The 13,802-nt window shown below is 47.2% G+C and overlaps 1 protein-coding gene across 1 annotated transcript in view; it reads left to right on the top strand.

The window, feature by feature from the left end:
* vax2 (ventral anterior homeobox 2) overlaps window positions 1–13,802 on the top strand; it is a 38,890-nt gene that overhangs the window by 12,808 nt on the left and 12,280 nt on the right. Inside the window, exon 2 of the mRNA XM_060833151.1 lies at window positions 3,941–4,137. Coding sequence (XP_060689134.1) covers window positions 3,941–4,137 — 197 coding nt within the window. The remainder of the gene's footprint in view (window positions 1–3,940; window positions 4,138–13,802) is intronic.

The raw sequence follows: 13,802 nt of genomic DNA, 5'->3' as shown, positions 1-13,802 counted from the left end.
CAGACACCCACACAGACACCCCCCACACACACACACCCATATTCACCCACCCATGCATCCCCCCACACAGACACCCACACACACCCACACACACACCCACACACACACCCACTCACACACCCACATGCACACCTACACACACACACACACACATGCCCCTACACACATACCCACACCTACACCAACACACACACACCCATACACACATTCCCACACACACACACACCCACACGCCCGCACACACTCACACCCACACTCCCACACCCACACACGCACACACCAACACACACACACCCACACACACACGCTCACCCACACCCACCCATACACCCCCACACACACACACCAACCCACACCCCCGACAGACACACACAGACCCCCACACACTCTCACACACTCACACCCACGCACACACACACCCCCAGACCCACACCCACACACACAGCCACACACACACCCACATACACACACCCACACACACACACACCCCCACACACACCCACACCTACACCCACACCCACACGCACCCAGACACACAACCCCTCACACACACACACACACACACCCACACACACACACACATACCCACACGCGCACCCACGCACACAAACACTCCCACACACACACCCACACACACACACACCCTCGCACAAACACCCACACACACACTCACACACACACACACACACATACACCCACATACACACCCACACACACTCACAGCCCAACACACACCCCCCACCCACACACCCACACACACACCCCACACACATAAATATACACACACACATCCACACCCAAACACGCACACACCCACACCCACAAACACACACCCACACACACACCCACACACAGACACACCCACACCCACACACACACAAACACACATCCACATACACAGACACACACCCACACACACCCACAAACACACACACACACACACACGCACACACACACCCACACACAAACACGTACTCACACACACCCACACCAACAAACACACACACACCCACACCCACACACACACCAACACACACACGAACACATACGCACATGCACAAGCACACACACGCCCACACATACACAAACACACACACACACACACCCACACACACACACCAACACTTACACACATGCACAAGCACACACACACCCACACACACACCCACAAACACACACCCACACAAACACACACACACACCCACGCACACACAAAACACACGCATAGACACACCCACACGCACACACAAACACACACCCACACACACAGACATTCACAGCACACACACACAAAAACACACACTCACACAAAAGCATACAGACACATAGACACACACAAACACACACATAGACATACACAGACACACACACCCACACACACAAACTTACACCCACACACACACACACACAAACACCCACACACACACCCACACCGACAAACACCCACACCCACACACAAACACACACACACACACACCGACAAACACACACACACCCACACACAAACACACACCCACACATACACACACACCCACACTGACAAACACACACACCCACACACAAACACATACACACTGACACACAAACACACACCCATACACAAACACATACACATAGACACACACAGACACATACACACACATACCCACACCCACACACACAAACACACACACACACACACAAACGCATACACACACATACACACAAACACACACCCACACACAAACACATACACGCAAACACATACACACACCCACACCGACAAACACACACACACCCACATGCAAACACATACACACTGACGCACAAACGCACACCCACACACACAAACACACTCACAAACACACACCCATACACAAACACATATACATAGACACACACAGACACATACAGACACACACACCCACACACACAAACACATAGACACACACAGACACATACACACCCACACCCACACACACAAACACACACCCACACACAAACACATACACACACAAACGCATACACACACATACACACAAACACACACCCACACACAGACACATACACGCAAACACATACACATACACCCACACCAACAAACACACACACACCCACACACAAACACATACACACTGACACACAAACGCACACCCACACCGACAAACACACACACAAACACAAACCCATACACAAACACATACACATAGACACACACAGACACATACACACACACACCCACATACACAAACACACACCCACACACAAACACATACACACACACAAACGCATACACACACATACACACAAACACACACCCACACACAAGCACATACACACAAACACATACACATAGACACACACAGACACACAAACAAACACCCACACACACAAACACACACACCCACACACAAACACGTACTCACACACACCCACACCAACAAACACACACACACCCACACCCACACACACACCAACACACACATGAACACATACGCACATGCACAAGCACACACACGCCCACACATACACAAACACACACACACACCCACACACACACACCAACACATACACACATGCACAAGCACACACACACCCACACACACACCCACAAACACACACCCACACAAACACACACACACACATAGACACACCCACACACACCCACACGCATGCAAACACACACCCACACACACAGACATTCACAGCACACACACACAAAAACACACACTCACACAAAAGCATACAGACACATAGACACACACATACACACAAACACACACCCACCCACACACAAACACACACACATAGACATACACAGACACACACACCCACACACACAAACTCACACCCACACACACACATACACACAAACACCCACACACACACCCACACCGACAAACACCCACACCCACAAACACATACACACACACACACCCACACACACACATACACACACACACACCCACACACAAACACATACACACACCCACACCGACAAACACACACAGAGCCACACACAAACACATACACACACCCACACCGACAAACACACACCCACCCACACACAGACACATACACACCCACACCCACACACACAAACACACACCCACACACAAACACATACACACACACCAACACACAAACACATACACACACACAAACGCATACACACACATACACACAAACACACACCCACACACAAACACATACACGCAAACACATACACATACACCCACACCGACAAACACACACACCCACACACAAACACATACACACTGACACACAAATGCACACCCACACACACAAACACACACCCATACACAAACACATACACATAGACACACACAGACACATACACACACACACACCCACACACACAAACACACACCCACACACAAACACATACACACACACAAACGCATACACACACATACACACAAACACACACCCACACACAAGCACATACACACAAACACATACACATAGACACACACAGACACACAAACACGCACCCACACACACAAACACACACAAACACATACACACAGGCATACACACACACACACACACACACACACACACACACATAGAAACACAAGCACACACACACACACACATACACACACACACGCTGTGTCTGGCCGGCTGTCAGGTCTAGGACAGGGATCTGTTCCTGAACATGGTGTGAGTTGCTCCGTTTAGTTTAATGTACCCCGCCCTTCACCGAGCTAAGCAGTGGGTACTGATGGCCCGCTACTCTCTGCGCCCCAGGGGATCTCTCTTTTTCTCTCTCTGGTTCGATTCCAACCTTGGGTGACTGTCTGTGTTGAGTTTGCACATTCTCCCCGTGTCTGCGTGGATTTGCTCCAGTTTCCTCCCACAATCCAAAGAGGTTATGTGGATTGGCCATGGGATGTGTCTGGGTGACACTTTCCACGTTGTTGTGTTAACCTATCTCTCTTGCTAGATGCTAAAGGGACCATCCGTGAGATCGTTCTGCCAAGGGGATTGGACCTGGACCGGCCGAAGCGGACCCGGACCTCCTTCACCGCGGAGCAGCTTTACCGCCTGGAGCTGGAGTTTCAGCGCTGTCAGTACGTGGTGGGCAGGGAACGCACCGACTTGGCCAGGCAGCTCAATCTCTCCGAGACCCAGGTACTGGGGCAGGGATGGAGGTGGGCTGACCGCTCATTCTGGTACATCCAGTCTGTTCCCAGAGCAAAGAGAACAGCAGGAAGACAATGGTCCCACTTCTCATTAAGATAACTTCCAGGCTTGTAGCTTAGCACCACTCTCCATGGGCTATCCCCATATCTTCACAATGCTGAAATCTCTGTGTCGTACATACTCAATAACTGTTGTGGTTCTGTTCGCCGAGCTGGGAATTTGTGTTGTAGACGTTTCGTCCCCTGTCTAGGTGACATCCTCAGTGCTTGGGAGCCTCCTGTGAAGCGCTTCTGTGATTTTAACTCCGGCATTTGTAGTGGTTTGTATCTGCTGCTTCCAGTTGTCAGTTTCAGCTGTCCGCTGCAGTGGCCGGTATATTGGGTCCAGGTCGATGTGTTTGTTGATAGAATCTGTGGCTGAGTGCCTAGAGTGCCTCTAGGAATTCCCTGGCTGTTCTCTGTTTGGCTTGTCCTATAACAGTAGTGTTGTCCCAGTCGAATTCATGTTGTTTGTCATCTGCGTGTGTGGCGACATGAATTCGACTGGGACAACACTACTATTATAGGCCAAGCCAAACAGAGAAAAGCCAGGGTATTCCTAGAGGCATGGCACTCATCCACAGCTTCTATCAACAAACACATCGACCTGGACCCAATATACCAGCCACTGCAGTGGACAGCTGGAACTGACAACCGGACAAGCGGCAGAGACAAACCACTATAAATGCCGGAGGAAAGATCACAGAAGCGCTTCACAGGAGGCTCCCAAGCACTGAGGATGTTCCCTAGCCAGGGAACGAAACGTTTGCAGCAAAAACTTCCAGCTCGGCGAACAGAACCACAACAAGTTTCTATATTTTCTATGCAATGATTTCAATCTTGGACAATACATTTTTGGAATGACGTCAAGGCATTGGAATGGATGCAGATGTGTTTTGTTTACATAATTGACTTTAGGAATGAGGAACTTCAGTTATGTGGATAGACCAGAGAAGCTGGGACTGTTCCCTTTAGAGAGTAGATGTAGGAAGGAGATTTGACGCTGTGCACAAATTATTTGCTGGTTTACTTTACTACATTAGTGACTAACTGAGGTGAAAGGTTTGTCTTCAGAAGTTTCATCACCGTATGAGGTAACGTCTTCAGTGAGCCTCCGAATGAAGCCCTGGTGGTGTAGCCCACTTTCTATTTATGTGAAATGTGAAATATAAATAAAAAGTGGGCTACACCACCAGGGCTTCATCCGGAGGCTCACTAAAGATGTCTCCTAGTATGGTGACGAAACGTCTGAAAACAATCCTTCCAGCTCAGTGAGCAAACTTACATCCAGCACCTCATTACAAATCTTCTCAAAACTCATTTGTGACTAAATAAGTTCTGAATTGGCTGCAAAGCTTTTGAGGAAGATTAGGGGTTGTGAAAACAAAAGGAAAAGTCTTTCTTGCAGTTCTAGGAGCAAAAGACTTTTGTGCTGGAATCCGTACTGAATTCTAAAAACTGCTTGAGGTCGCAGAGAGCCAGGCAGCATCCATAGGGGGAGAGCAGGCTAACATGACAAGTGTAGATGGCTCTTCTTCAGAGTTGACGTCTGCTTTGGTGAAGATCATCTAGACTTGAAATATCAACATGCTCGCTCTCTCCATGGATGCTGCTTGACCCGATGTGATCTCCTGCATTTTTTGTTTCCAGCACGGTTCTGGCTATTTGACTGATAATTTATCCAAGTGAGCGCAAACTCATGCAATCTAAAATCAACCTCTGCCCGTGTACCTGCTGAACGCAAGATGTGTGGATACAAACAGTCATGGAATTGGAGAACATGATCTAAATTGCCACCTGAGTGAGAGGCTGGTGGGTTTTCTAATTCACTCCAGAGGCTTGAAATCAAATCTCTCCGTTCCAGTGCAGTGTTGAGGGAGTGCTGCACTGTCAGCAGGTTCTGTTGTTTGGATTTGATGTTGAACTAAGGCTTCACCTGTCTTCTTAGGTGAATGTATAAGATCCTGTGGAATTATTTTAAAGGAGCAGAGTAAGGGAATTGTGCCCGTGACTTGGCTAACAAGGCTGGGACCAAAGCAAGTCAGTGCACCTGCTGTGTGCCCGGAGATATTTCGATAAGGGTATGCGTATGGTCACTACCCAAGTTGAATACCCAGCAACTCCTTTTAAACCCGTCGAGGTGTTTGAAAGGATGAAGAGGAGCAAAAGTCATGGTCTGGGGAAAAGATTACAGAGCGCGTGCAGAAGCTGGGGGCCTCGGTTCACCCCCACCCTCCCTTAGGCAGCTGGTGCTGGGCAATAAATAAACCATAAACACTGGCTGTGCCAGCGATGCCCACAAGAATAAACAAATAAAAAGATGTGAAACTTTTGTTCAGTTCTCCTGAGAATGTCGAGTCTTCATCACCCTCCTGCCAGCTCCCCCCATTGGCAGAAATCACTTTATTTTGGCTGGTTCAGGACCCTGGGGAAATGGAATAAAGTGACAGGTATAGGGTTGAGCATGATGACCTTTTTCCCATTCTTCTGCAACAGAGTTGAGGGGATGAATAATCCTTTCTGTCCCTGTGTAGCAGGTTTGAGGGACTGAATGGTTTCTGAATATACACAATGCATATTGTGTCCTGTTGGGAATAATGTGCCTGGTTTGGGAGTGATGTGTCTGATTTGAGTTTTCTCACTCAGAGGATGTGGGTTAAGGCAACATTAATTACCCATCACTAATTGCCCAGAGGGCAGGTGGGAGTCCACCATCGCTGCAGGTATGGAGTCACACAGAGCCACACCAAGCCAGGACAGCAGTGAACCAGATGGGTTTCCCTAAAATTTGACAGTGGTCTCATGGTCAACATTAGACCCTTAATTCCAGATTCTTTGATTAAATTCCAGCTGTGAACTCAAACTGTCTGCCAGGACAGGATTTGAAACCAGGTCCAAGAATGGTCCTAGCGGTAATACCACAGGACCATTGCCAGGTCGGGGGAACGGTGTCAGGTTGGGGAGGGGCGGGATGGTGACCGGTCGGGAGGGATGGTGCCTGGTTGGGGGGAATTGGTGCTTGGTCGGAGGGGGGACTGTGCACGGTCAGGGCGATAGTGATCAGTCAGGGGCATGGTGCCTGGTTGTGGGGAAAGTGCCTGGACAAGCTGATGATGCCCAGACAGGAGCATGGTGCCTGGTCCGGGGCATGGTGCCCGGTCAGAGGGGACAGTGCCCGGTCATGGGGACGATGCTCGGTCATGGGGACAGTGCCCGGTCATGGAGACAGTGTCTGGTCATGGGGACAGTGCCCGGTCATGGGGATTGTGCTCGGTCATGGGGACAGTGCCCGGTCATGGAGACAGTGTCTGGCCATGGGGATAGTGCCCGGTCATGGGGATTGTGCTCGGTCATGGAGACAGTGCCCAGTCATGGGGACAGTGCCCAGTCATGGGGACAGTGCCCGGTCATGGAGACAGTGTCTGGCCATGGGGACAGTGCCCAGTCATGGGGACAGTGCCCAGTCATGGGGACAGTGCCCGGTCATGGAGACAGTGTCTGGCCATGGGGACAGTGCCCAGTCGTGGGGATGGTGCTCGGTCATGGGGACAGTGCCCAGTCATGGGGACAGTGCCCAGTCATGGGGACAGTGCCTGGTCATGGAGACAGTGTCTGGCCATGGGGACAGTGCCCAGTCATGGGGACAGTGCCCAGTCATGGGGACAGTGCCCGGTCATGGAGACAGTGTCTGGCCATGGGGACAGTGCCCAGTCATGGGGACGATGCTCGGTCATGGGGACAGTGCCCGGTCATGGAGACAGTGCCCAGTCATGGGGACAGTGCTCGGTCATGGAGACAGTGTCTGGCCATGGGGACGGTGTCTGGCCATGGGGACAGTGTCTGGTCATGGGGACAGTGCCCGGTCATGGAGACAGTGTCTGGCCATGGGGACAGTGCCCAGTCATGGGGACAGTGCTCGGTCATGGGGACAGTGCCCAGTCTGGGGAACCGTATCTGGTTGGGAGCACTATGTCTGGTCAGGTGTATTTTGGTGAATTAGTCTTATTGTGAAAAGATAGACATTGTAAAAGTTTTTGTTTAACCTGCACACATCCGGACTATGCATAAGAATACTGATTTAGGATTCTTTCAAATTATCCTGCTAAGTGGAAGAGCATTGACAATTTTAAAAATATTTTCAAGCAATGCTCAAGTTCTGTTTTATCAATTGTGTAGCGTTCAGTTTTTAAAAAATAAATACTTTTACAATATGTTAGATTACACTTGTTTGTTTTGTTTTTGGTGATTTTAATTTGTTCGTATTTTTTATTTTTGAATGTGGTATTTTGTAGTAGTTGTATATTTTAAAGAGTTTTTGTTTCGAAAATAAAATAGAAAACTCTGTTTTCCTATTGCATATACCAACCTGGTCATTCATGTTTCAAAATGTTTTAATATTTGTTTTTGATGAGGTAATTTGGAAGATGAGAAAGCAGGAAATATGAAAACTATAGTGTGCTCAGCAAGCTCTCATTAGGTGACTGCACCTCCTCCATGGTAATCCTCAACACCAGTGCCCCACAAGGCTATGTACTCAACCCTTTACTGTACTCCTTATACACTCATGGCTGGATAGCCAAACTCAGCTCTAACTCCATTCAGAAGTTTGCTGATGACACTACCGCAGTGAGTCAGATCTTAAACAACAAGGCAGAGTACAGGAAGGAGAGAGAGAGAGAGAGGGGCAGCTTAGTGGCCATGGTCTAAAGACAACAATCTCTCCCTCAATGTCAGCAAAATGAAGGAGCTGGTCATTGACTTCAGGAAGTTGAGTACAGGACACACCTTTGTCTGTATGAATGGTGCTGAGGAGGAGATGGTCAAGAGCATCAAGTTCCTAGGAGTAAGTGGCACCAAAATTCTGTTCTGGGAGAAAGTGAGGACTGCAGATGCTGGAGATCAGAACTGAAAAATGTGTTGCTGGAAAAGCACAGCAGGTCAGGCAGCATCCAAGGAGCAGGAGAATCGATGTTTCAGGCATAAGTCCTTCTTCAGGAATCTGTTCTGTTTTGTGGGCCTTGTCAAGCCTTGTGGGGCACTGGTGTTGAGGATTATCATGGAGGAGGTGTAGTCACCTAATGAGAGCTTGCTGAGCACACTATAGTTTTCCTGCTTTCTCATCTTTCAAATTACCTCATCAAAAACATATATTAAAACATTTTGAAACATGAATGACCAGATTCAGGGCATGGTATATGCAACAGGCAAACAAAACAAAACAAAAACAATCTGTTCTGTTCCATCCGTGTTGATGCTCCAATCAAGAAAGCAGACCAACAAGTCTACCTGCTCAGGAGGCAAAGCATGTCCACAATGACCCGTACCAATTTCTACAGGTACACCATAGAAAGCATCCTATCCACAGCTTGGGGCAGTAACTGCTGTGTCCAAGACTGCAAGAAATTACAGAGAGTTGTGAACTCAGCACTGCTATTGCACAAAGCAGCCTCCCATCCATTGACTCCGTCAGTAATTCCCATTGCCTCAGGGAAGCAGCCAACATGATTAAAGAGCCCTCCCACTCCAGTTAATCTCTCTTCCACCCTCTTCCATCAGGCATAATGTACAAAAGTTTGAAAACACGTTTTAGCAGATTTAAGAAAAGCTTCTTCTCTGCTTTTGAACAGACCTTTCATATATTATCTTTCTCTGCACTCTCTCTATAGCTGTAACACTATAGTCTGCACTCTGTTCTATTTCCCTGATGTATTTATGTAATGTCTGGTTAACAATACTTTTCACTGTATCCCGGGAGGTGACAATAATAAAGCAAATCACTAAAATTAGCTGATCTTTTTCAATAATATAGATCGAGGAATCAATATTGACTGACACTCTGTTCGTGAAACAATGCCATGGCACTTTTTTAGGGTTTAGTTTCTTGAAAGCAATAAGACTTAACATCTCAATCAAAAGAAGGCACTCGACCAGTGCAGCACTTCCTCGTTATTACACTGAGCAGCCCCTTGATTTTCTTTGTCCAATTCTGTGCGCTTGAGACTTGATCTCAAAGCCTTCTCACTCAGAGATGACCAGCTGAACCGTAGCTAACAGAAGGTAGAAAGGTTCCAAATAAAAACTGAAAGAATTGCAGATGCTGTAAGTCAGAGACAGTTATAGAAATTGCTGGAAAAGCTCAGCAGGTCTGGCAGCATCTGTGGAGATGCTGTTTCAGGTCGCGTGACCCTTCCTCAGAACTGAATATTCCACTTGATTCAGTTTATTCCATTTCTTTGTAACATTTATAATATGTTTGTGCGGGTTACTCATTTTGATTTGATTTATTTATTGCCAAGTGTAATTTGTAACAAAATACACTCAAGTGTTGTGTAGTGTCACTACTCTGCAGTGCTATCTTAAAACACAGAAACAAATAAACTAAAACAAAAAAATATAAAAAGGCAGAAAAATAAGTAAGTAAAAAGAGTGTTCATCTTCACAGTCCATCCTGTTAAGTGCTGTGGGCCTGGTGCCCAGGTACCATATACCTTCATCGTGGAACCAAAGTTGGCGCTTTTCAGTGACATCTTGCCTCCCCCAATGCTCTTGCCACCGTGAGTCCTCAATTGACCTTGCCAATGCAGACTCCACTGGTTCTGCCAGGTACCACACTGATCCAAACTCTACTCTGCTGCCACTGTGATGAGTCTGTTTCAGGTCCACCTGGCCAATGTAACCGCTGCTAATGCCTCTGGGTCTGGTTCTGGGTCCAAACTCCCCTCCGTCACCGTTTCCTTGAATCTGCACTAGAACCCCCTCTTCGGTACCAAAGCTACCAGGACCCCTAACTCATCTCCGACACTACCATGAGATAGCGCTGCGCCCACTCAATTCGGCACTGGGCCCACTTGCTGCTGTCATTGTCATCGCTGCAACCTTGCTCTTAAACAAGAGGGAAATGAGATAAAAGAGGGGCTAAAGAACAAAAAAAATGAGAAAATGGAGGAAAAAAATAGAGAATGGAAAGTGGATGGAGCAGACAAGCCTGGGGCTCAGAGCCCCTACTCCACCACCATCTTACTGCCTACCTCTTATTTCACTGGCAGTCATATTTGTAAAGGTTTATGATCTATCTTGGGGATGGCTACTCTATTTCCTCAGGTAGGGTTCATTTCTTTGACTTGGTGATATTTTGGCAGGTTTTGTTCGTCGATGGTTGGATTTGTTTATTTTCTAGCGTTTGATTTCTGTTGTAACCATTTGGTATCGGTTATACAATTCTGTCAATCATTTTGCGTTGTGTTTCATGCATCGTGTTGAATTTAACATTGGACTCTTTTGAAAGTTTGAGGTATTTAGAGTTATCTTTGATTTCTTACATCTTTGTCACATTCTTATGTTTATTATATTATATTTTGCAGGACTTGTTACGTTTTATGTGGTTCGTTCTACATCTTTGGGCTTTTGTTGTATTTTGATGGCTTCACTGTTTTTAATTTCTTAGCAAATATTGGCAAATATTCACAACTCACTGTGTTTTGTAGATATTTTTCTTTGTGCACATTTTATTGGTTTTAATCTTGGGATGTTGTGTTGCTGGTCTATCTTACTGTGGATCCATGGACTATGGGTTAAAGTGTTGTGTAAAGATAGCCCCATTATTATGGAGCCAAAATACTCATTTATTCCTTGACTTGGTGTTTCGTTTATCACAAAATAAATGCACACTTAGGGCTTTTGTCAGATTAGGAGCTGGTCTCAATTTTTCAATTCGGAGGCACGTTTAGGGTTACACGCGCCTTTGTTTTTGATCTCTTATGAGTCATGGACATTGCTGGCTGCGCCATCACCTATTTCCCATCCTTAATTACTCTCAAGGGTGGTCATGAGCTGCCTTCCTGAACCTCTGCAGTCCATGTTGATCAACAATGCCCTAATGGAGGGAATTCCTTAATTTTGACCCAGTGACACTGAATGAAAAGTGACATATTTCCAATTCAAGGTGGTGAGTGGTTGGAGGGGAGCTCTCAGGGAGTGTTTGGAATAACTTCACCGAAGCCAGTATCCTGTCACCAAGTCACCCTTTATTTACAAATGGAGAGAACTTGACCCTGATCCAGCTCCCTCAGAGGCAGCTCTCAGAGTGAACAACATGTCTGACACTCCTCTTACCTGTCAGGCAGGGCTCCCTGATTGGACCAATTAACAGCACCCATCAGGGAACTCATTTTTTGTGATGTTGATCGGGCTGACCTTGTACAATCACTACAGTGTTTGTATCTACTGCCCTTGTCCTTCGAGGTGGAAGTAGCCATGGGTTTGGAAAGTACTGTCTAAAGCTTTTTGGGGAATTCCTGTAGTGCATCTTGTAGATGGTACACACTGCTTCTACTGAGTGTCGGTGGTGGAGGGAGTGGATGCTTGTAGATGTGGTGCCAATCGAGTGGTCTGCTTTATCCTGGATGGTGTCAAGCTTCTTGAGTGTTGTTGGAGCTGCACCCATCCAGGCAAGTGGGGAGTATTCCATCACATTCCTGACTTGTGCCTTGTAGATGGTGGACAGGCTTTGGGGAGTCAGAGGGTGAGTTGCTCACTACAGTATTCCCAGCCCCTGACCTGTCTTTAGTCAGGACTGCAGTATACCCAGTCTCTGACCTGCTCTGGTAGCCATCGTGTTTATGTGGTGGGTCCAGTTGAGTTTCTGGTCAATGGTAACTCCAAAGATATTGATAATATGGGATTCGAAGATGGTAACACCATTGAAGTGGTTAGATTGTCTCTTATTGGAGATGGTGTTTGCCTGGCATTTTGTGCAGCATGTGTGTTACTTGCCACTTGTCAGCCCAAGCCTGGATTTTATTGAGATCTTTTGAACATGGACTGCCTCAGTGCATGAGGAGATGTGAAAAGCTTTGAACATTGCATCATTATCGGCAACTCCGAGATCAACAGATGTGTTGCCGTGAAGGTACATTGCAGTCTAAGACAAGTCCGCACACAGCAGACCGCACATGTTGACCATCAGGTAGAAAGGCGTGATTTGCAAAAGGAAATGGATGCTATCTAAATGCTATTGAATCACAGCTGCAGTGCAGGCATTTAGAGTTTGTGGTAAAGCTGATGGAAGATAGAATCCGACCTGAAGATGGTGACCCACACCAAACTTGCAGGGAATGGAAACCAGTCCTCTCCTGCTCTTAAGAACCATGTACCAGAATGGGTCCTTGAAAATCATCTGAATCATCACTAGAAATGTGTTCAAATCCCTCAAGAGGGTTAGTCAAACCGAGTCTGGTAACGATTTCAGTGGAGTGAAGCAAGACGAGAGGAAGAGAGAGGCTGTCACTTTCACTTTAAAATGATACATATAGACAAACAAAAACCGTCCAACTTATCAGTCCCTTGTCCTGAGACTGTGCCCCTGTATTTTAGTTTCTCCAGGCACCAGAGGCAATATCTTAGCATCTGCCCTCTCAAAGCCTGTCAGAATCTTTTTGGGGGTGTGTGGAATGTCAAGTTCCTCATCCATGGGCATGACTGTGGAAATCCAGGTTTAGGGCCCGGGGTCAGCTGGCGAGGTGCCCTCTTCATTGCACCAGCCACTGGTCCTCAGGACCAAAGAACATTGTGAAAGGGAATTGGGAGCTTGGCACATGGCCCTGTCTCACAAGGAGA

The sequence above is a fragment of the Hemiscyllium ocellatum genome, chromosome 1, assembly GCF_020745735.1.
Source record: "Hemiscyllium ocellatum isolate sHemOce1 chromosome 1, sHemOce1.pat.X.cur, whole genome shotgun sequence".
NCBI classification, from domain to species: domain Eukaryota; kingdom Metazoa; phylum Chordata; class Chondrichthyes; order Orectolobiformes; family Hemiscylliidae; genus Hemiscyllium; species Hemiscyllium ocellatum.
The sequence above is the reverse complement of the archived record's forward strand: the minus strand, read 5'-3'. Positions and strand labels throughout refer to the sequence as shown.